At 37.1% G+C, this 23,350-nt stretch overlaps 1 protein-coding gene across 1 annotated transcript in view; it reads right to left on the reverse strand.

Moving 5' to 3' along the window:
• Positions 1-23,350, reverse strand: part of LOC133648840 (integrin alpha-5-like) — a 100,378-nt gene that overhangs the window by 61,242 nt on the left and 15,786 nt on the right. Inside the window, exons 2-10 of the mRNA XM_062045315.1 lie at positions 16,456-16,580; positions 9,797-9,897; positions 9,599-9,719; positions 7,513-7,574; positions 7,348-7,393; positions 7,120-7,245; positions 5,585-5,629; positions 5,319-5,362; positions 5,124-5,180 (exon numbers count right to left, since the gene is read on the reverse strand). Coding sequence (XP_061901299.1) covers positions 5,124-5,180; positions 5,319-5,362; positions 5,585-5,629; positions 7,120-7,245; positions 7,348-7,393; positions 7,513-7,574; positions 9,599-9,719; positions 9,797-9,897; positions 16,456-16,580 — 727 coding nt within the window. The remainder of the gene's footprint in view (positions 1-5,123; positions 5,181-5,318; positions 5,363-5,584; positions 5,630-7,119; positions 7,246-7,347; positions 7,394-7,512; positions 7,575-9,598; positions 9,720-9,796; positions 9,898-16,455; positions 16,581-23,350) is intronic.

Below are 23,350 nucleotides of genomic sequence, written 5' to 3' on the forward strand. Positions count from 1 at the left end.
CCAAAAAGTGCACTTCTGCTGCTATTTGACATAACTGTTTGTTATGATGCTTTGACATTTTTGCACTTTATTTCTTTATTGAAAGAAAATTCTATGAAGAGAAAAGTTGTTTGCAAATGTGGTTACAATGCTAAAAAAATGAAAAGTTAAAGCTAAAAAAAGAAATACACTTTATTGAGTTAACATTATTTCTTTATAGGGGGAAAGATGTGATGTTATGAAATAGGAATATAACAACTACATTACCCAGCATGCAACAGGAGTGACGAGCATGCGCGGTAGCCCCGAAAAGTGTTGTTGCATGTCGTCACCCGGCAGCTAAGAATGAGGTTATGAGCACGCTGTGAAAGTAAACGTCAAGAACTCAGCCAACACGCCTCGTCTGCATTATTTATAATTAGACACACAACACATATACAGTGTGATTTTGTTTTGTTTACAAGCAAAGAAAAACAAAAGTACAAAAAGGGAGACGTCATATATATGTATGTGCTGCGGTTGCTTTAAGAACGTTGCGACAGCTGCCGTAAAGGAGGTGCGTTGCTAGCCTGGTTGCTATGTTTCCGGTTGGTCGTAAAAGTGTTCGTCATGTGTTTGTACCCTGCTCAAATCTCTCAGTAAAGTTATTCATTGGATTATACCTTTTTGTTTTGAACTTTATTACACCTTGGAGCGCTTTTTCCGGTCCATTGTTTTTCCTGCTTTCGCTATCTGCGCCTAATGACTGAGCTACGTGACGTCATTTCTTGTGATGTCTCACGGGGCATTTTATGGTCGGGACGGGATTCCAGGGATTCGAATAAAGAAGCAACTCTTTTTCTTTACTATAGTGGTCTCAATAACGGGTACCGGTTCTCAAGAAGGGATTTGAGTCCGAGGACTCTGTTCTTTTCTTATCGAACAACCGAGAAAACCGGTTTCGAGTATCATCCCTGCCCAAATGCGCAGATTTCAATCATTGAAATACTTTCTATAGTTCAAGACTTACGGTAATTTAAAAACAGCACTGCACATCATAATGCCGGCTACAATTTTGATGTTAAAGGTCTAAAAAAATAATGTAGAAAGTCCGGCGGGCCGGATTGAAAATCTTAATGGGCCGCATGTATTTTTCCCAGATCTGATGTAGTGTGTTAACTGCCCCTGCCTCCAAGCTACTTGGGGTGATACACTAGCAAAAAACGAGTGGTGTCTTATTTCATAGGGCGTGTGTATTGGCTCTTATACTGTTTTCTGAAATGTAGTTATATATGGACTATCCAAGTTTCATGTTTCTTGAGAATCAGTACTAACCCTTGTTTAATGTTCATATTGTTGTTACTCAACCAGCGTTTGTGGGTCTGATGGACTCGTTGCATTTTGTGGCTTTTAATGCCTCACAATCAAACACTTTTATGTTAAAATACAGAACAGATGTTTATTGGGATAAGGTAAACATCTGTTCAGTATTTTAACATAAAAGTGTTTGATTGGGATAAGGTAAACATCTGTTCAGTATTTTAACATAAAAGTGTTTGATTGTGAGGCTTTAAAAGCCACAAAATGCAACGAGTCCATCAGACCCACAAACGCTGGCTGAGTAACAACAATATGAACGTTGCACAGTAAATTTCTCCGGCAGTTTCTGCATCCCACAGGGATTCTTCTTTTGTGTTTCTGCACCTGCGGTTCCCACACAAGGTTGCAACATTGTTTGTCAACACTGTCTGCTCTCATTTTCTCGCACATTTGACCCTCTGATGTTCTGTGCACCTACACTCTGTCCTCCTCCTGTCTAGGCCTGGTGTGTGTGTGTGTGTGTGTGTGTGTGTGTGTGTGTGTGTGTGTGTGTGTGTGTGTGTGTGTGTGTGTGTGTGTGTGTGTGTGTGTGTGTGTGTGTGTGTGTGTGTGTGTGTGTGTGGTACACAGAACATCAATTTCCACACTTCTATTAGCCCCGGGTCCAGTGGACCCGGACATCTTATATGTACCGTATTTTCCGCACTATAAGGCGCACCTAAAAACCTCCAATTTTCTCAAAAGCTGACAGTGCGCCTTATAACCCGGTGCGCCTTATATATGGACCAATATTGAGCCACAACAGGTCTTGCAACCCCAGCCTCTACTGTAGCGTCTATTCTATGCGCCTTATAATGCAGTGCGCCTTATAATGCGGTGCGCCTTATATATGAACAAAGTTTTGAAATAGGCCATTCATTGAAGGTGCGCCTTATAGTGTGGAAAATACGGTAATAGAAATGTGTAGGGGGGGTGTATGGTGTGTGGTCATTAAATATGTATTCTGATATATGTTCTTCACAGAAAATGAGCCAAAGTCAGTAAGTCTTAGTTTGAAAAATTAATTAATTGTATGATTTTTCTTTTAATAGAAAATTAAAACGGGTCCCATAGACCCGAACACCACACAAGGGTGGTTTTTGAGTTTTAGGTATGTAAGGGGTGTACACAGTTTTGTGAGGTACTGCATCTGGACAGTAAATATATCAGATATAGACTTAAAAAAACTAGTGTTACAATTACGAATATTGAATTTCAATTCACCAAAACCACACTTTCAAACAAATATCAGTCATAGTGTAAAAATAGAATTTGTACTGTATGAGCTATCATATCAACATAGGTCAAATGTATCAAAAAACGAACACCTTGCCAAAACAGTACAAATTCCACCAGGCCATAGCAACGGACACAAAAGGAGATTTTTGTTCCGCCAGACGTATTTTTGCAGCTGACTAACAGCTCAGTCCAAGAGCTGACAGAGCGGAGCATTCACCCACAGAGCCTTGACTTCACATCACTCACTACAGCTGAGGCTGACACACTGCAGACACACACTTGTTGGTTAGTCACGTGCTCTTGTGTGTCACAAAACTAAACAACGTAGCACGGAATTCTGTTTCCCACTAATATTTTGACTCCTTGTAATTTTGACTATTAGAAGCATTTATCATGATAAAATCATTTTGTGTAGATATGGACTGACTTGGTCTGCTTATACTTTCTGACCTACGAGTCCCCGGCCCGGGCGCACCATGATGGCTGCCCACTGCTCCTCAAGAGGATGGCTTAAAACAGGGGTGTCAAACTAATTTTAGCTCAGGGGCCGCATGGAGGAAAATCTGTGCACGCGCGCCAGACTATTAAAATCATGGCATGGCATAACAACTAATAAATAAAGACAACTTCAGGTTGTTTTCTTTGTCTTACTTTGGCCAAAAAAATAGAACAAACACATTCTGAAAATATTACAATAAAAATATCGAAAAAATTACCGGCAGTGGTAAAGTTTAGATCCATGAAGGAAAGAAGAAAGTGAATGAATGTTTATAACTGAATACATTTACATATGCATAAAAAATTGTTTTCTTTTGTCTTCTTTTTTTTAATGAATCAAATAACGTTTATGACAACCTTTTTCCAAAACACAATATAGAATGTGAGATATAACAGGATAATGCATACATTTATCATTTGTTTTCAAAACTGTTGCAAAAAAGTGGGACCCCAAAAATGTATTGTGGGACCCCATTTTTAGGACTTGATGGTGTCCCTGGGACCTCATTTTGAAAATTCCTAGCGCCAACACTGATGGAGTATTGGTGCGTGCAAAACAGCAGCAGGCGGCTGCGGCCTGAGGGCCGCTTCTAATACTAATCAAATATCATCCCGGGGGCCATAGATCATTCACGGCCCGCGGGCCTTGACTTTGACACCCCAGGGTTAAATGCAGAGACAAACTTTACTGTACATTAGATTTGTGATAAATTATTTTCAAAATCAGGCGTCCTTCTGGCAAAGCATCCCCAAATTGATTAAAAAATGATGCAGGTCCCCACCAAAAATGTTGCTGAACTGTGCCTAGGGCCATGTGCAGTCTAAAAGTACCTTGTTTCAGTGCTTCAATACTAAGTGTCAGGGGCCCGTATGTTAACACTTTTAATTTGGTCATTCCCTGTCCTGCCTTGCTGGGTCCCTTTTTTCTTTTTGTCTTCAGTTCACTCAGTATGATGCTACACAATTAGCAATTAGTGCCCAAAATACCCTAGATCAGGGGTCTTCAATGTTTTCCAGGCCAGAGACCCCCAAACTGATTTAGAGAAGGAGCAGGGACCCTTTACTAAAACTGTGATTATGTTTTAAATTGAAATGCTCCTAAAGATACCTTGTTATTGTGCAATACTGCACTAAGATATTCAATTAATACAATACAGTGCCACTAATAGCTAGCTGGCTACTAGCACCCTAATCGAAATTAATTAAATTGAACTAAGATGTGTGTGTGTATATAATATATATATATATATATATATATATATATATATATATATATATATATATATATATATATATATATATATATATATATATATATATATATATATATATATATATATATATGTATACATATATATATATTATATACACACAGACGCGCACGACATATGTACACACATATATATATATATACAGTATATATACTTACATGTGTATGTATATGTATGTATATACACACATATGTATATATACATATAGATGTGTATATAGATAAATACATATACATATGTGTATATATATGTATATGCAAATACATATATATGTACAGTATATATATGTATATACTGTATATATGTCTTGCAAGAACCGTGGATAGTGTACATATATACATATGCACATACTTTACATTTAATATATATATATATATATATATATATATATATATATATATATATATATATATATATATATATATATATATATATATACATTTTATTTGCAAGTTACATTTATTTTCTTTTTTTAATCCCACATATGACGAGTGACCATCATGAAATACCAACACAGTATTAGTGCAGTATCAATACAAGTAGTGAGTGTGCCATACACTCACTGAGGCGTCTAGTGCCCATCCCTAGTTGTTTGTCTATATATTCTGTGATAGTCTGGCAACTAAGTTGTTTGAATATACAGTACTACTGTACTTGTACTGTACTACAGTACTTGGACTGTATTTTTTGTTTTGTTGGTTTTTTTTGGAAATTGCCTAACCTACGCTCACCACTTTAGTGTGTGTGTGTGCGCACGTGTGGTGAATCTTGCTGAAATCCATTAAAAAGCGTACTTACCTGCTCTCCTGTCACGTTGAGCAGTGACTTCAGATCCCTTCCATTGAATATGCTCACCTGCATTGAGACAATTCTTGTTTATAATATTTCATTAGACAAAAAATTACTCATTCTGAAATGTGAAGTGTTACTCGTGCATGCTAGCATTTGGCGTGTATACTGATTTTGTGTCGAATCAATGTAATGACTCCTTACTAAACCATACAGCATGAGTCCTTTTGGAACTCCCGTGATGAAATCTGCAAACAAGGACAGCGAGAAATATAAAGTCAGAAAAAGGAGAAGCGATAACAGACTGAAACAATGTTTACACTCTTCTGAGGTCTTTTTTTTTCTCTCCCTCTATACGTCAAAACTACAGGAGACATACTCAGTCGTGTGTGTGGAGACTAAGGGCTTTTAAAGCGGAGGGGGTCCACAAACCCTACACCCTTTGTGTGTTTGGACAACATGACCCTCACCTTCCTCATCATCCCCACTGAACTCGCCGCCAGCCACAGAGTAACCTGCAGGGAGAGGAGAGTGTTGGAAAAGAGACGCAGCTGTTATTTCCTGCCATCTCACATAGTCCGATACTAATCACAGATTAGAAGCAAGGGTATTATTTTGATAGTGGCTATGCTAAAACCACTGCAATTCAACTCAAAATATATTGGAAAAATTATTGTCGTCTGAGCTTTGTGTTGTCGTTGAAAAGGTAAATAGTTATTTGTGTAATATCTAAACAAAATTACTATAAATAAGTCATTTATTTTATCTTTAGAATATGGTGAACATGAACACATAAAGGCAAATATTCAGTGCCATTTGCTTGTTGTAACTCTTTCAAAATAAAATTACCGTCAATTTCTGTCTTTTTTCAACACTAAATCTTTTTTTTTCCCGTTTATTTTATTTACAAAAATCACACAAAATGTTAGTTTAATAAAGAAAAAAATTGAGCAACCCCAATCCAATCCCATCTTCAAAATACTATACAAAATAAATGTACAAAGCAATTGAGCAGACATAGAAATACAGTACTTATTAATACAATACTAAAAAAAAAGAAAAAAAAATAATAGCAACAATAATAATGTAATATGAATAATAAAGATTAAAAAACATCAAACAAAAACTAAATTAATTACAATAACAGAAATAATGTGTATCATGATCACTTATTTATATCACCATTTTTAAAACAACTCTAAATCTGATAATCTGGTCCATATCAGGCAACTTTATTTTTATTTTTAACAAGGTCCCTAAGTCAAAGATAACTCATTAGAGTAATAGAACTAAAAGTAACAGAAAGGAGTATTTATCATAGAAGTAGCGAATACATGACGTGGTATTTACACTAATAACATGTTGACACTTAGCACGTTGCAGTGATTCAATAAATATTAATATTTAAAACATAGACAATTAATAGCAAAAAATAATTGAGTTAAAAGGACTGTGCTACAATACATTATATCACTTTATTTTGTTTTCAAGTTTAAAAAAAACCTAGGCTGGTATATTGCCTTGGCGTACCACCACCATCAAATACATTAAGGGGAAACCCTGGTAACAGGAATGAGTGCAAACCCATGGACACAATTTAAGTGAGCAATTTTTTAATGATAATCTATTTTAAGCACAGTTGGGATAAGAAGCAACAAAATATGCCTAAAAAATACAACATTTCTGGTGGATTCCAATGTATTTAATATAATACATGATGCAGTTTAATTTTAGGAAGTGGGGACAAGCAAAAAATGCTAGTTTCAATTGTATTAATTAAATATGCAATCAGATTAATGTGCAGGACGTTTTCCTCATAAAAAAATAACATAGTTACGGTAATTTATTGTCTATTAATTTTATTTCCTGGGGATGCAAATGGCCTATTTCATTGTCTTCAGAATGTGCAAGTGTACATACTGTAATATCCAGTGCGGGAATATGGAAACAACATGACACCATATGAATACTGTAGTTATGTATAAATAATAAATGATTTTCTCACCCAGGTAACTGTCATCGTAGCTGCCCTGCACCTGTCCTGTTTGAATCTGCCCGGCAACCGACAGTAAAAAGTACGAAGGGTAGTAGGCCTTAACAATCTCCTCAGGCACGGCTGATATCAGCTGACCTGCAAAATATTGCAGTTATCTGACATTTTGTACGCGACTCCTTTCACTTCTGTGATCTGGTGAACGGTCTTTGAAATTGATCTGTATTTATGTGAGCTCACCTTGCCAGTAAAAGCTGCCTGGTCCACCAAGCACAACCCTGCCGTCCTGAAACGCACAGTAGCAGGAGTTTGCGTGGAACCGAAAACAAAGTTTGTAGCTTTTACACTAATCTCCGCTGCCAGGCAGCGGGGTGATGTTGTACACCCAACAAATATTGTTCTTACCTTTGTGAAGTCGGCACTAAATCCTCCTTGACAATAACCCTGTCCTGCAGGTCCATGTCTTTCTGCAGTTCAAACAGCAAACATGTTTGCAAGGACATGAGTTTAAGGTGTACTAAAATATATTGTAATATTACAATAATAATGAGGGAGATACTACATTTGTTCCCTAACAAGCCTGACAGTGGACTAATGTGAGCTCTGACTTCTTAGTAGATATTAATACATCATATACTGTAAACCTTGAAAGAACTTAAGGAATGCAGGAGAACACTTTATTTTGTACATTAAAAATGCAAAAACCAATTAATTGTAGACCTGTATATGCTGAGCTATCTGAGCAAAACACTGACATCTTAGCTTTGTGTTATAGGTGACAAAACAAAGTAGTGTAATATAATATACCTCATTAACAATGCATCATTTTCAATGGAAAAAAAACATTTTCCCCGGGCCAAATTTTGTAGAACCCTGCATTATATCTTAATAACAATAAATAAAGTCGATCTCAACTATTTTTAATGGTTTAGGTTCCAAGACCCAGCAAATGGTGAAAGACTGTGAATAGTAAGATAAAGCCTTAAAATGTATTAATGTTGTCACATTAAACATGCCTCTTACAGTTATTAAATGCATTTTAAATACTGTACATATAAGGAAGAGTTAAAGCGAGGGTGTCCAAAGTGCGATCAGGGGGGCCTTTTGAGTTCTGTTGGCCCACAAAATGTTGTCGGAAAAAAAACAATAAGAATGTTTGGGGGGGGGGCAAAAGACGTAATGTAAAGAGAAAAAAAGCTGAAAATGTAATAAAAATGTATACAAAATACAAAATGAATACAAAAAAAATGTGGGGGACTTTTTGTAGGAAAAAAATGCTACAAACAGACATTAAATATCAAAACTCAGTGCCAGCTTTGTGTTATAAGTGACAAATTGTATTATTAGTTATTTGTATCAAAATTTTGTCCTTTTCTCATTACATTATCTTTTATCTCACATTTTTACTTTTGTTTTTTTACGACAATACGTTACAGGCCTACAAAACTCAACCTTTGGTCCGCAAATGGCCCCCATGCCGCACTTTGGACACCACTTCATATATATATATATATATATATATATATATATATATATATATATATATATATATATATATATATATATATATATATATATATATATATATATATATATATATATATATATATATACATACACATAAATATATATATAATATATATGTTAGGTCAGGAAAAAACACAAGAGGCTATATTATCCCTACAAGCCTGTTTCGCAGGTCTCCCTGATTTTATTCTTACAATATATATTCCGCTCTACCCCGGTATTGAGCACTGTATAACGGATAAACCACAGAAACCTTGACTATATATATATATATATATATATATATATATATATATATATATATATATATGTATGTATGTATATATTTATATATACATATATATATTTTTTATATATATATATATATATATATATATATATATATATATATATATATATATATATATATATATATATATATATATATATATATATATATATATATATATATATATATATATATATCAAAAACTATATCTACCTGCTGGTGTTAAAGTGTATGTTAGTGTGTTATGATGTTCATTATTCCCAAAGTCTGAGAATTGTGTGTGTAAAAATTGGCAATAAAAGCTAAAAATAGCATCATACTTTGTGTCTTCTCCTGGACGCTACAATACATTATTTTATTTATATATATATATATATATATATATATATATATATATATATATATATATATATATATATATATATATATATATATATATATATATATATATTGCTGTGGCGCACCACCACAAATAAATAGATTCAGGGGAAAGCCTTAACACAGTATTGTACAGCACTTAAAAACATTTAGTTACACATTTTGTCAAAGTCAGCAGCACTTTTTCTCCTGCAGATAGCGTCATCAAATCACGTTCCTGTTGAAGTTACCACTAAACACAAATTATCATTTAAAGCAGAGAAGAAATGCTAAACCGCGAATAGGCGGGATGTCGTTGCTAAGGTTGTAGTAACACACCTGTTCGGCAGGGGGCGTACTCCACAAATGACTTGAGACTGTCAGAGAGGTAACAAGTCCCTGTAACATCGGCAAAGGGAGTGTCGTGTTCCGTCCTCCAGTAATACCTGGGAGCACAAGCCTGGAAGACACAAACACACAGTTGTCAAGTCTTAACAGCGGTATGAAGTTGAACAACAATCAGGGAGCGAGTCTCACCAGGATATTATTGCCATGGGAACGCACGGTCGCTCCAAACCACTGACGGGACTTGAACTCAACCTGAGTGTTCACATCGTTTATATAAAAATACTGATCACCTAGGAGAAGGAAGAGGGCAAAACATCAGGACAATTCCCCGGCGCCACGTGTTGTCACGTAAAATAGGTTCCAAGAAGTCGTGAGTGTTTGACGCCGCGCTGCCAAGGCTTAATGTGAAAGCTTTCCCCACTTGTTGACTTCTACATATGTTACTGCGGTACTGATGTGTGCGGTCTTAATCCATCCTCCTCCCCTGGGGAGACATCAAAGAACCCAGACGTAATTGGACCTTGTTGTTACTGTAATTTAAACAGTCTGTTTTAAGAGGTCCCCCACTGAGCAAAGAAAAAGTGATAGAAAGAGAGCGTGGCAGACTAATAGGGGTACATGGGTGTGTGGGACTTCCTGCCAAATTACCAAACTGTGTAAACCTTTGTGTAATTACAGTATGTTTATTTATATATGTGGTTGCTTTCGGGAAAAGTGTGCCTGAAGTGTGCATGTTTAGGACATTGAGAATGGGTTTTGCACTTAAAGGGGAACGGCACTTTTTAAAAATATTTTGCCTATCGTTCACAATCATTTTTTGGATAGTGCAGCTAAAGGGAGTCACTCCATCAAAGTTTTATATACACACTGCAATTATATATATATATCCATCCATCCATTTTCTACCGCTTGTCCCTTTTTGTGGTCGCGGGGGGTGCTGGAGCCTATCTCAGCGGCATTCGGGCGGAAGGCGGGGTAGCGTGGCGAAGTTGGTAGAGTGGCCGTGCCAGCAATCGGAGGGTTGCTGGTTACTGGGGTTCAATCCCCACCTTCTACCATCCTAGTCACGTCCGTTGTGTCCTTGGGCAAGACACTTCACCCTTGCTCCTGATGGCTGCTGGTTAGCGCCTTGCATGGCAGCTCCCGCCATCAGTGTGTGAATGTGTGTGTGATTGGGTGAATGTGGAAATACTGTCAAAGCGCTTTGAGTACCTTGAAGGTAGAAAAGCGCTATACAAGTATAACCCATTTATCATTATTTATTTACACCCTGGACAAGTCGCCACCTCATCACAGGGCCAACACAGATATATACAGTATATACCGTATTTTCCAGACCATAGGGCGCACCGTATTATAAGGCGCACTGCCGATGAAGGGTCTATTTTCGATCTTTTTTCATATATAAGGCGCACCGGATTACAGGGCGCATGAAAAGAGTCATATTATTATGATTTTTTTCTAAATGTAAAACACTTCCTTGTGGTCTACATCAGTGGTCCCCAACCGGTACCGGGCCGCGGCCCGGTACCGGTCCGTGGACCGATTGGTACCGGGCCGCGGCCGCACAAGAAATTTTAATTTAAAAAAAAAAATTTTTTTACAATTAAATCAACATAAAAAACACAATATATACATTATATATCAATACAGTCTGCAGGGATACAGTCCGTAAGCACACATGATTGTATTTCTTTATGACAAAAAAAAAATAAAAACATTTTTTTACTACATCATAACCAACCATGCATCACTATAGCTCTTGTCTCAAAGTAGGTGTACTGTCACGACCTATTTCCAGTAAGCGCGAGTCATCAGCCCGCACTGATTAAGTCCCTGCCCTATGTACACACCGCCAAGGAAACGAGAAAGAGCCATCAATCTGTCAATCCTTTCCGTGTCCGGGCCAGGTAAGGTTCCCCGTGTTGAGTCAAATGGAATTAAAAAAGAACAGGTGGCAAACATCGAAGGTGAAGTACAAGCTTCATTAAGTGCTTAGTTCCCGGCCCTGCAAATGTCCCTTTGTGGGGACATTGTTGATTATCATGTCATGTACGGATATACTTTGTGGACGCCGTCTCTGCTCCACACGCTGTAAGTCTTTGCTGTCGTCCAGCATTTTGTGTTTTGTCTACTTTGCAGCCAGTTCAGTTTTAGTTTCGTTTTGCATAGCCGTACCTAAGCTTCAATGCCTTTTCTTAGCGGCACTCGCCTTTTGTTTATTAGATACCTTTTTACCTGCACGCTGCCTCCCCCCCCCTGTCGTCTGCATGTTGTGATCATGACAAACCATCGTCGTCTCACACAACGTGTTCCGGACATCTACAACGCAAGTAGCTACCTGCGCTGTACAGACACTCAACAACAGCACATTAATTGCGAATTATAGCTACTGGTGTGCAAAAAATATTTTTACCCCAATTAGGTGAAATTACATAATCTCCCACAGCACACCAGACTGTGTTTCACGGCACACTAGTGTGCCGCGGCACAGTGGTTGAAAAAGACTGGTCTACATAACATGTAATGGTGGTTCTTTGGTCAAAATGTTGTATAAATTATGTTTTACAGATCATCTTCAAGCCGCTTTCTGACAGTCGCTTCAGGATGCGCCGTTTTGTGGGCGGTCTTATTTACGTGGCTCACCTTGGACAGTGTCTTCTCCCCGTCATCTTTGTTGTAGCGGTGTAGCGTGCAAGGACGGGAGAGGAGGAAGTGTCAAAAGATGGAGCTAACTGTTTTTATGACATTCAGACTTTATTTAAATCAACAACGGAGCAGCATCTCCTCATCCGTGGCTCACTAGTGCAACAACGCTGGAACTCTAATAACTAAAGTTCCTTGGGTGAATAATGTAAACTCACTACACCGGTATGTTTTAGCACTTTCATGGCGAGTTCACTGACAGATATAAGTAAGAACTTTACACTACTCTATGTGTACAGCTCCACTAACCTGCCTCGAATTCTCACCAGCATTGAAAGTAAACAGGTTTTTAAAAAGAGAGTAATATTTTATCTGAGTTTTTAAATTAGTTTGCTCATTGATGATTTGTTTGTTATATTTATATGGTAATTATTATTCTGTGACTGTAAATTGTTTGCTTGTTTTTTTATTGATGCTTTTATTTTTTTCTGTATTGTGTAGTTATAATTATATGCTTTTACTTGTAATTGTATTGAATTGTGGACCCCAGGAAGACTAGTGGGTTGTTGAGGCAACCAGCTAATGGGGATCCTTAATAAAAATCAAAAAAATCAAATCATAATGGACATTGGAGTGTTACTTTCAAAGGCAAAATTAAAGTATTGCTAGAAACATAATTGTATATGGGACTTTATTGTATTATATGTATAGTACATGTTCCAAAAAGAAAAAAAATCATAAAACACCACCAGAATTAGAAATATTACAAGTCAAAGTGATGAAGCTTATAGTGTTACGCTCATGACTTGGTGTAACTAAACATTACCCTATAAGATGAAGGCAAATGCATTTTATTGATATTTGAAATGTATTCAATGTTTATAAATGAATATTTAAATATACTAAATGTAAAAAAGGGAATAAATATTCAAAATAAGATCATTAAATGAAATCTAGTTTGGTTACGCCATCATGAGCGCAACACAAGGTTGTAAAAGTTTCAACTACAATTCTAAATAAGATGTCAAAAGCAAACTGAAATCAAATACACACAGCTTAAAGATTGATCAATACCTATTTAAATTTAGTAATACATAAATATGATGATTTATCAAAATATAAAAGAAATATACCTGAACATAACGCTCATTATGGTTACACCAAAAAGTAACGCTATAAATCGCGTTTTTCCAAGTTTTTGGGGCATTTTTATGCTATTTCCAAGCATCTCCTTTTTATTATCGTTGATTTTAAATAGTCATACTAATGCATATTATATATGCATGCCCTAGTAAACAAAAAAAAGTCATATTTGTTTTGATTGTTACATTTTGAAGTACATTTGTGCAGGTGGGTGCGAATGTACCCATTACCAGAGCTGTACACTTATATTAGAAATGGTAACAGCGGAGGATGAATGTCCCATAACAACAAGATAGAGAAAAAGAAGAAACTTATCGACTACGGTGTCGACACGGACTACAAAGGCGAATGCACGCAAGTTTTCAGGATTTATGCAGATCCCAAATACAGATCAGCAGGTACCCGAAGGTAAGAAAAGTTGCTTTTGCATAATATTGCGAAACAAAACGCCAGATAATATGTCTTACCTTATACACACACCATAATAATAGTTGTATGTTGAAGCACAGTACAATCCATCAAGCGTTGCGGCTTCATAGCTTACCAAAGTCGTACTAAAACATTTTGATAGATTTTTGACTATGGTTTTTTTTTTTTTTTTGTCATGAAAAAATACAATCATGTGTGCTTACGGACTGTATCCCTGCAGACTGTATTGATCTATATTGATATATAATGTAGGAACCAGAAATATTAATAACAGAAAGAAACAACCCTTTTGTGCGAATGAGTGTGGATGAGTGGGGGAGGGAGGTTTTTTGGGTTGGTGCACCAATTGCACCTACTTTTTTCCTGCACTTTGAACCCTGCGGTTTATAAAGCGCTGCGGTTAATTTGTGAATTTATTTTCCGCTAATGGCCATAATGTTTTGTGTTCTATAGTTTTCATTCAACCCAACCTGAGGACTGAAATGGAGTGTTTTTGATTGTTTTGTGGCGCCATCTTTTGGATGAGTTCGATCACTGCAAGTTACGCAGGTTGAAAATGTACTTCCTGTTTGATGCCTTGAACCGGAAGTAAAACCGTACGTAGCGTTTCTGCTCGAAAGGATTATTCGTACGTGATCCAAGCAACATTTGTAAGTTTCACATTTAAACTAAAACAATTCTTATTTACTAAACCGTCCCATGTGTGATGTCTGTAGGAGTGTTTCCATGCATATTTATACGCGCTATCGTTAGCAATATGTGAACAATTCTATGAGTGTCTTTGCTAGTGCTATTAACTTACAATGGCATTCCTTTTGTATTGCTTCAGTTCAAATTCCTCAGTAAATTCACCAAGACGTCACCGTGGAGTTTTGAGTCTGTTTAGCTGATTGGAGAGCTAGCTTCCGCAGCTAGTGGGTCCATGACGATGACTTCTGTTTTGTTTGATCATCCGTTTTACTGCCTTGTTTGGAAACAACTAAGGTGTGTAAATAGACATTTACAAAATATTTCTGTGTAAATAACTCATTTCACAACGTATAGATCTGCGGCTTATAGTCCGGTGCGGCTAATATATGAAAAAATAAGAGATGTCCGATATTATCGGCCAATAAATACTTTAAAATGTAATATCGGAAATTATCGGTATCGGTTTCAAAAAGTAAAATGTATGACTTTTTAAAACGCCGCTGTGTACACGGACGTAGGGAGGAGTACAGAGCGCCAATAAACCTTAAAGGCACTGCTTTTGCGTGCCGGCCCAGTCACATAATATCTACGGCTTTTCACACACACAAGTGAATGCAAGGCATACTTGGTCAACAGCCATACAGGTCACACTGAGAGTAGCTGTACAAACAACTTTAACACTGTTACAAATATGCGCCACACTGTGAACCCACACCAAACAAGAATGACAAACACATTTTGGGAGAACATCCGCACCGTAACACAACATAAACACAACAGAACAAATACCCAGAACCCCTTGCAGCACTAACTCTTCCGGGACGCTACAATATACACCCCCGCTACCCCCGATGTCCCCCCCCCCCACCACCACCACCTCAACCCCGCCCACCTCAACCTCCTCATGCTCTCTCAGGGAGAGAATGTCCCAAATTCCAAGCTGCTGTTTTGAGGCATGTTAAAAAAAGAATGCACTTTGTGACTTCAATAATAAATATGGCAGTGCCATGTTGGCATTTTTTTCCATAACTTGAGTTGATTTATTTTAGAAAACCTTGTTACATTGTTTAATGCATCCAGCGGGGCATCACAACAAAATTAGGCATAATAATGTGCTAATTCCACGACTGTATTTATCTGTATCGGTTGATATCGGAATCGGTAATTAAGAGTTGGACAATATCGGAATATCGGATATCGGCTAAAAAACCATTATCGGACATCTCTAGAAAAAAGTTTTGTTTTTTCTTCAAAAATCTAGTGGGTGCGATACCTTACATGAGCGGATTTTGTCAGCATTTTCTTTATGTTGCCTTTTTTCTGATTGATTGAAATGGCCACACAGTTAGAGACTATAGCGCCACCTTTTGGTAGGCTGGCATGCGCTTCACTGCCTGCAATCATTGAGGTATGTTTACATGTTTAGAGCCACAGTCTCTGCAGATCAGTATGTGAATGTGTACCCTGTGATCCTCAAATTCTGCTCCTTATCACTTCCTCTCCTCCCGATGGAGGTGATAATTTTTTTCACGAAGGGAGGCAGCACCGGTACTCTCTAAATACGAGTGTACACAACGCTCGGCCTGAGTCCAGCAGGAAATTAGAGTCCTGTGGAAACACTGCAAACATTCCCACTGCAGGAAAATGGAGAACTTAACTAAGAAGTAGAGTCCAGGAAAGTTACAGCCATTATTAAAACACAGGGAAGACATCAAAGACTGTTTTCCATCCAAACAGTGAGCTGCTGGATTAGAGGCTTTAAGATGGCAGAGAGCCACACATCTGACCTCAGGGTCACGCACAGGAGCAGTTAAGTCAAGTCCCTGTAACGCCTCTCTCATCCTTGTCATGCATAGTTAGACAGAGCTGAGCTTTTACTACATTAAATTCTATTCCTAAGAGGTTTTTGTTCCAAAATTTGAAGTTGTGAGACGCCCTACCTTGCGTGTCAAAATTGATAATGCTGCAGTTAGTCTGGCTCCAGGAGCACAAGAAGACGGCTCCTCCTTCAATAATGCCAGGCTGGCTGGTGTTGGCTTTTGGGGCGCCGATCAAGATGCTCACACTGCACAGCAAAAACAAGGAACAAAATGAGTTAGTGTTCGTCAAGAACTGATGATCTGTCACACGGTCAGTTAAAAATAATGTCATCTTCTTGCATGCATGTGTGTTAGGGGTGTAACGATTAATCGATATATAAACAGTGTTGGCGTTACGAATTTTCAAAATGGGGTCCCAGGGACCCCATCAAGTCATAAAAATGGGGTTACACAGTACATTTTTTGGGTCCCACTTTTTAGTAACCGTTTTAAAAACAAATGATGAATGTGTGCATTATCCTGTTATATCTCACATTCTATATTGTGTTTTGGAAAAATGTTGTCATAAACGTTACTTAATTCATTAAAAAAAATAATACAAAAGAAACATTTTTATGCATATGTACTAGAGATGTCCGATAATGGCTTTTTTGCAGATATCCGATATTGTCCAACTCTTAATTACCGATTCCGATATCAACCGATACCGATATATACAGTTGTGGAATTAACACATTATTATGCCTAATTTTGTTGTGATGCCCCGCTGGATGCATTAAACAATGTAACAAGGTTTTCCAAAATAAATCAACTCAAGTTATGGAAAAAAAATGCCAACATGGCACTGCCATATTTATTATTGAAGTCACAAAGTGCATTATTTTTTTTAACATGCCTCAAAATAGCAGCTTGGAATTTGGGACATGCTCTCCCTGAGAGAGCATGAGGAGGTTGAGGTGGGCGGGGTTGGGGGGACGGGGTTGAGGTGGGGCGTGGGGGGTATCGGGGGGTGTATATTGTCGCGTCCCGGAAGAGTTAGTGCTGCAAGGGGTTCTGGGTATTTCTTCTGTTGTGTTTATGTTGTGTTACGGTGCGGATGTTCTCCCGAAATGTGTTTGTCATTCTTGTTTGGTGTGGGTTCACAGTGTTAAAGTTGTTTATACAGCTACCCTCAGTGTGACCTGTATGGCTGTTGACCAAGTATGCATGGCATTCCCTTGTGTGTGTGTGAAAAGCCGTAGATATTATGTGACAGGGCTGGCACACAAAGGCAGTGCCTTTAAGGTTTATTGGCGTTCTGTACTTCTCCCTACGTCCGTGTACACAGCGGCGTTTTATAAAGTCATACATTTTACTTTTTGAAACCGATACCGATAATTTTTAAACCGATACCGATAATTTCCGATATTACATTTTAAAGCATTAATTAGCCGATAATATCGGCAGTCCGATATTATCGGACATCCCTAATCTGTACATTTATTCAGTTATTGTCATGATCCGTGGGCCGGATCATGTTTTTGTGTTTTCTGTTAGTTTTGGACTCCTTTTGTTATTGCTTGTGCACCTGTGAGTTTGTTTCGTCACCATGGTTACTTATTATTTTCACCTGCCACTTGTGTTCCCGACGCGCACCTGTTTGCCATCACTGACACTATTTAAACCTGCCTTTTTGTTCACTCGTCCTGTTCTCCTTGTTTGCGGTAAGCATCAGTCACGTTTTTTGTATTTCATGTTCCAGACTCTTGTGCTAAGTGTTAGCCTTAGCTTCCCGTGCGTTCGGCACGCTTTTCTTTTGTTTATTTTCTTGTCTTGTGTTTTTGGATGATTTATGATCAATAAATCATTCCTACCTTTACGTTTTCGTCCGGAGTGGTCCGTGTTGCATTGGAGGAACGATCCCGCACAAATATGCGACCCCCACGTGACAGTTATAAACATTCATTCATTTTCTTCTTTCTTTCATGGATCTAAACTTTACCGCAGCCGGTATTTTTTTCTATATTTTCATTTAATAAGTTGTAGGTGTATTTATTTCAGTATGAAAGTGTAAAAAGTGTTTTGCTTCTGTCATGAAATGATGAAAATGGTGTGCCATGCATATGACAAATTGTATTGATTATTCTCACCTGTATGTAGATCATCAGTCTGTTTAAAAACCGCCACATCTACACTTTCATGGCAAATAATGCCAACAAACTTAGAATTTGGCAAGTGAGTTTCAATGTCATTTATTCCGTGGCGCTCAATGCCTCTAGCATTTCATCTCTGGCTTGGTGATGGCCATAAGCTGTGTGTTCCCCTTTAAGTATGGCGGTATGTAGGGTGAGTGTCGTGTGTAAGTGAGTGGGCAAGTTAGGAGAGTGTTAATAGCATGGTGGATGTCCGGTTGGCTTTGTGGATCTTTGAAAATCAGTGCACCCGGTCGTAAATTCTTATTCGTCTTATTATTAGTCTTATTCTAATTCGTAATTCTATTCTATTCTAAAGGTGTTCTTTTTCTTAGCCCGTTTACATGGCGTGCAAAACATCTTTCCATCGTCATAAGTGAGCCATTTGCTTGAATGAAAAGTGGCTAATGTGGACCCCGACTTAAAAAAGTTGAAAAACTTATTCGGGTGTTACCATTTAGTGGTCAATTGTACGGAATATGTACTGTACTGTGCAATGTACTAATAAAAGTTTCAATCAATCAATCAATCAATTCAGGAGCCACTTTTCATTCAAGCTTCGCTTCTTGGGTTTATTGCTCGCCATGACCAAAACAATAACACGCGGGAGTCCTAATACCGGAAATGCAGCATTTGTGATTGACAAAACTTTCAGCGAATCAAAATTTAAGAAATTGTACCGGAAAGTTCATTACTCTGAAGTCGACCAATAAAAAATGCAATAAACAGGGACGGAAATTTGACTCGGCAAATATAAACAAAACAAAACACAGTTTTTGACCCGGAGAAGGCAGGGTCGTTAAAAAAATAAATAAACCCGCGTCCCGGGGGATGCGCGGACTTCCGAAAATGTGGGTCCTTTCTGATTTCAATGCGTAAAAAGACACAAAAAGTGTGTTAACGCCAACAGTGTATAGATTTATATTTCGTAGATTCAACCACATCGATCTGTGCTTGGCAAGTTTGCCTTCAATCAATCAATCAATGTTTATTTATATAGCCCTAAATAACAAGTGTCTCAAAGGGCTGCACAAGCCACAACGACATCCTCGGTTCAGATCCCACTTCAGGGCAAGGAAAAACTTCCGGAAGATCCTGGAGGTATCGATCCAACATCATTTATTTTTCTTTGCATTTCTCTCGCTCAGACGCTGGCTTTTACTTGGACACTACAATCCTCCGTTGTTGCCATTTCTAATAAAAAGTAACTTATAGTTCCAACTTGAAACTACAAACATGTGTGACGGGGTGAAGACGCAGCCACAGCCAGCGGGAGGGGGCGAGGCATAGAGGAGGTCATGTAGGTCATGGAGGTCATTTGCATGTAAAAAATACAACCCTCAGAATGGCTTGTTTTCAAGAGATAGTCAGAAAGGGGTCTTGAAGATGCATCTGTTAAGCAACATTTATGCTATATTTGGACCAAAGCACCACCTTTACATGATATGTAGACCACAATGAAGTGTTTCAAATATAGATTACAAATCATAATATGACACCTTTTAAGGGTCTATGATTGAACCGTGTATAGTCATTGTACAATTATAGATTATTATGCATGCATTTAGATTTGAGTTCATGCAAAAACTCAAAAGAGTCCACGTGTGGATGTTTTGCAAAGCAACAGATTTCAAAGTTTCCAGACAGCTGTTTGGAAAACCCAGATTGCATAGCAACACTTAGAGAATGGTGGCTGATGACATTAGCAGAGATCAGAGCAACTCTGTCCTCGCACCACCCCAAATACCTCATGAGAACACAGTAGGAATATTTTTATGCTTTCATTCGTTTTCCACACAGATAACAGACTCCAGAGGTCCTCCTAATGTACGCATCAATTGTATACAGTTGCAATCTAAAGTTTAGATACTCATCATAGCTATGAATGTCATATAAATGTTGTCTCTCAAATTATATGTTTCAAATGTTCTTTTTCCAAAAGAATAATTGGATGCATAAGTTAGAATTTTTTTTTGTTTTAATAATATTTGATCGTGATTAATCACATTTTGTTCATAGTCAACTCAAAATTACCTATGAACAAAATAATATATAATTTTTTGTCATTAATAACTGTACCCTAGACAGATCGTTTTTAAGTTTTTAATACCATGACTGGACAATTAATTTGCTTTAATGAAATGTGTTTAAACATTTTGCTTTTTCGAAAAAGCTCCACACAAAAATGATATAAATACGCTTTTAAAGAGAATTAAAAAATACCTGCAGTGCGTAGGTGTCTTGCCAGATTTTGTATTTTGTAGAACTACAGAATTTGTATTCCGGCTCTAGGAGCACAATTAGAGGAGAGGAGCTACACTTCCATGTTAAGATAGCAGATTCACGCATTAACAACACAAAATGTGGATTGTTACGATCATGCTTTGATTGTCAAAGATGTTAGGTGATATTTTTTTCTACCTGAATAAATGTTTCTGATATTCTGTACTTTCCATGTTGTACAAGTTAATGGTCTTCATCTTTGCATGACAATGTTTTCACCTTCTCCACCTACTTATTAATACAATGTAATATTCAATCTGTTAAACATTCTGTAATTTCGCACAACCAATCAGAACAGGTTATAAAAGAATATGCCATAGCGATGGTAACATTGTGTAACTGTAATTACCGGATGTGGGCTGCAGAGGGCAGTGGCAGGCGTGCCTGCAGTATTAAACCTTGTCTCAGTCATAGCGAAGAAAACAAGTTTGTTCAAAGACAGTCTTCCTCCGTCATATTGCAGCTGCCATTACAAAACACTTCATTTCAATTTGCCAGAAAACATTTATTTAGGTAGAAATATCACAGAATAACAGAATAGCATGATCATATTGTAAGACGATTTTTCGTTGTTTTGTTGGTTACACTGAATGTGAGGAATAGCGCTATTATTGAGAAGCCGCCAACCCGACGTGTGTGATTGGTTTGAGAAAAGACTTGACATGTTTTGACAAAAATCTCCGATAAAGTTGACTTTAAACTTCCTCTCTACCGTCTTTGTTTCTGCTGATAATATATTCCGTTTTACTAAAACAGTTCGAGTAACAAACTTAATTCTATGTTTTCAATGCACTTAACTATAATCCAAACACGGACGTGGAGCTTCTCCTCACTCCAAGCAGCAACGCGCACTCAGTGTTTGCTCCAATGATGTCATTTCACGGCGATTGAAGGTAAAATTGTCTTGTCTTGACATGACGACTCGCCATGGCTTTGGATCTGAGATTCGCATCAGGTTCCCCTTTCTTTGTGCAGTTCTGTTAGCTATTTTCCAGCAGTAACTGGACGCCAATACATTTTTCCCAGAACTACGGATCGGGCCGAGGGTCAAAACATGTTATTATCGCGTTAACTTTGACAGCCCTAATATATATATATGTATATATATATATTATGGCTGCAACAACTAATCGATTAAATCGATTAAAATCGATTATAAAAATAGTTGGCGATTCATTTAGTCATTGATTCTTTGGATCTATGCTATGCGCATGCGCAGAGGCAATTTATTTATTTTATTTTTATTTTTTTATAAACCTTTATTTATAAACTGCAACATGTACAAACCGCTGAGGAATAATAATCAAAATAAGTATGTGCCAGTATGCTGTTTTTTTTCCAATAAAATACTGGAAAGGATAGAAATGTAGTTTGTCTCTTTTTCCGATTATTAATCGATTAATCGAAGTAATAATCGACAGATTAATCGATTATCAAATTAATCGTTAGTTGCAGCCCTATATATATATATATATATATATATATATATATATATATATATATATATATATATATATATATATATATATATATATATATATATATATATATATATACACACACTTACTTAGTGAAATGTCACTTAGGGAACCTTCCAGCTCAACCCCTGCCCTTTTTGTGGCCATCAACAAGCTTTTGGCAAAATTCTGGATGGATTTTTGACTGATCTTGGCAGGACAGGTGGAGTTTATTTACAGTAAATTGGTTGGTTGGGTGCCTCCAACATCATTTGTAGGGGAAACACTTGGGGACCTACAGCTTATTCCAGATAACTGTGGATTAGAGGTGAACTATATCTTTAATTGGTCAACAGTGTATCACAGGAACATTCCACCATTCAAAACCCCTTCTCGTCACACTGAAGTCAGGCGAGTAAACCACTGCACTATCAGCACTACAATTAGTGTGTATTTGTATTGATAATTCCAGTTATGGGAGTGGCGCGTCTTGGCGAGTTACAGTAATTATAAGCGTTATAAACTCATTATTTGACAGACATTGTGTTCCGAAACTGATATTTTGATATAAACCTACAAGTGCATGTGCATGTCCGCTATTTATCATTTTACTGTGAACAGCTTTAAAAATACTTCCACTTCTGACTTTTGTTTGGGTTTTTACATTTCAAAATACTGTTTAAATATATGTATAAAATAAATATATATATATATATATATATATATATATATATATATATATATATATATATATATATATATATATATATATATATATATATATATATATATATATATATATATATATATATATTTATTTTTTATTATTATCTTTTTTAGCTATTACTTAAAAGTGATCCTGTGTTCTTCAGTTTTACTTGGTAAAGTCTTAAAACGTACAGTCACATGAGTCCAGGTGTGAGCAACAGCAGCTGATAAGTGGTGTGGCCAACTAGTGACTTTTCCACAAAGATTTGTCTTGTCAATTCTTTATCGCACCATATGGAATCTTGACCCTAGTATCTGCATCTTTTCTGTGTAGCTTGATTGGAAAACAAAGAATAGCACTGCGTCTTGTCAATGTTTAAATAGCTAGAGTAAGGG

The sequence above is a fragment of the Entelurus aequoreus genome, linkage group LG01, assembly GCF_033978785.1.
Source record: "Entelurus aequoreus isolate RoL-2023_Sb linkage group LG01, RoL_Eaeq_v1.1, whole genome shotgun sequence".
NCBI lineage: Eukaryota > Metazoa > Chordata > Actinopteri > Syngnathiformes > Syngnathidae > Entelurus > Entelurus aequoreus.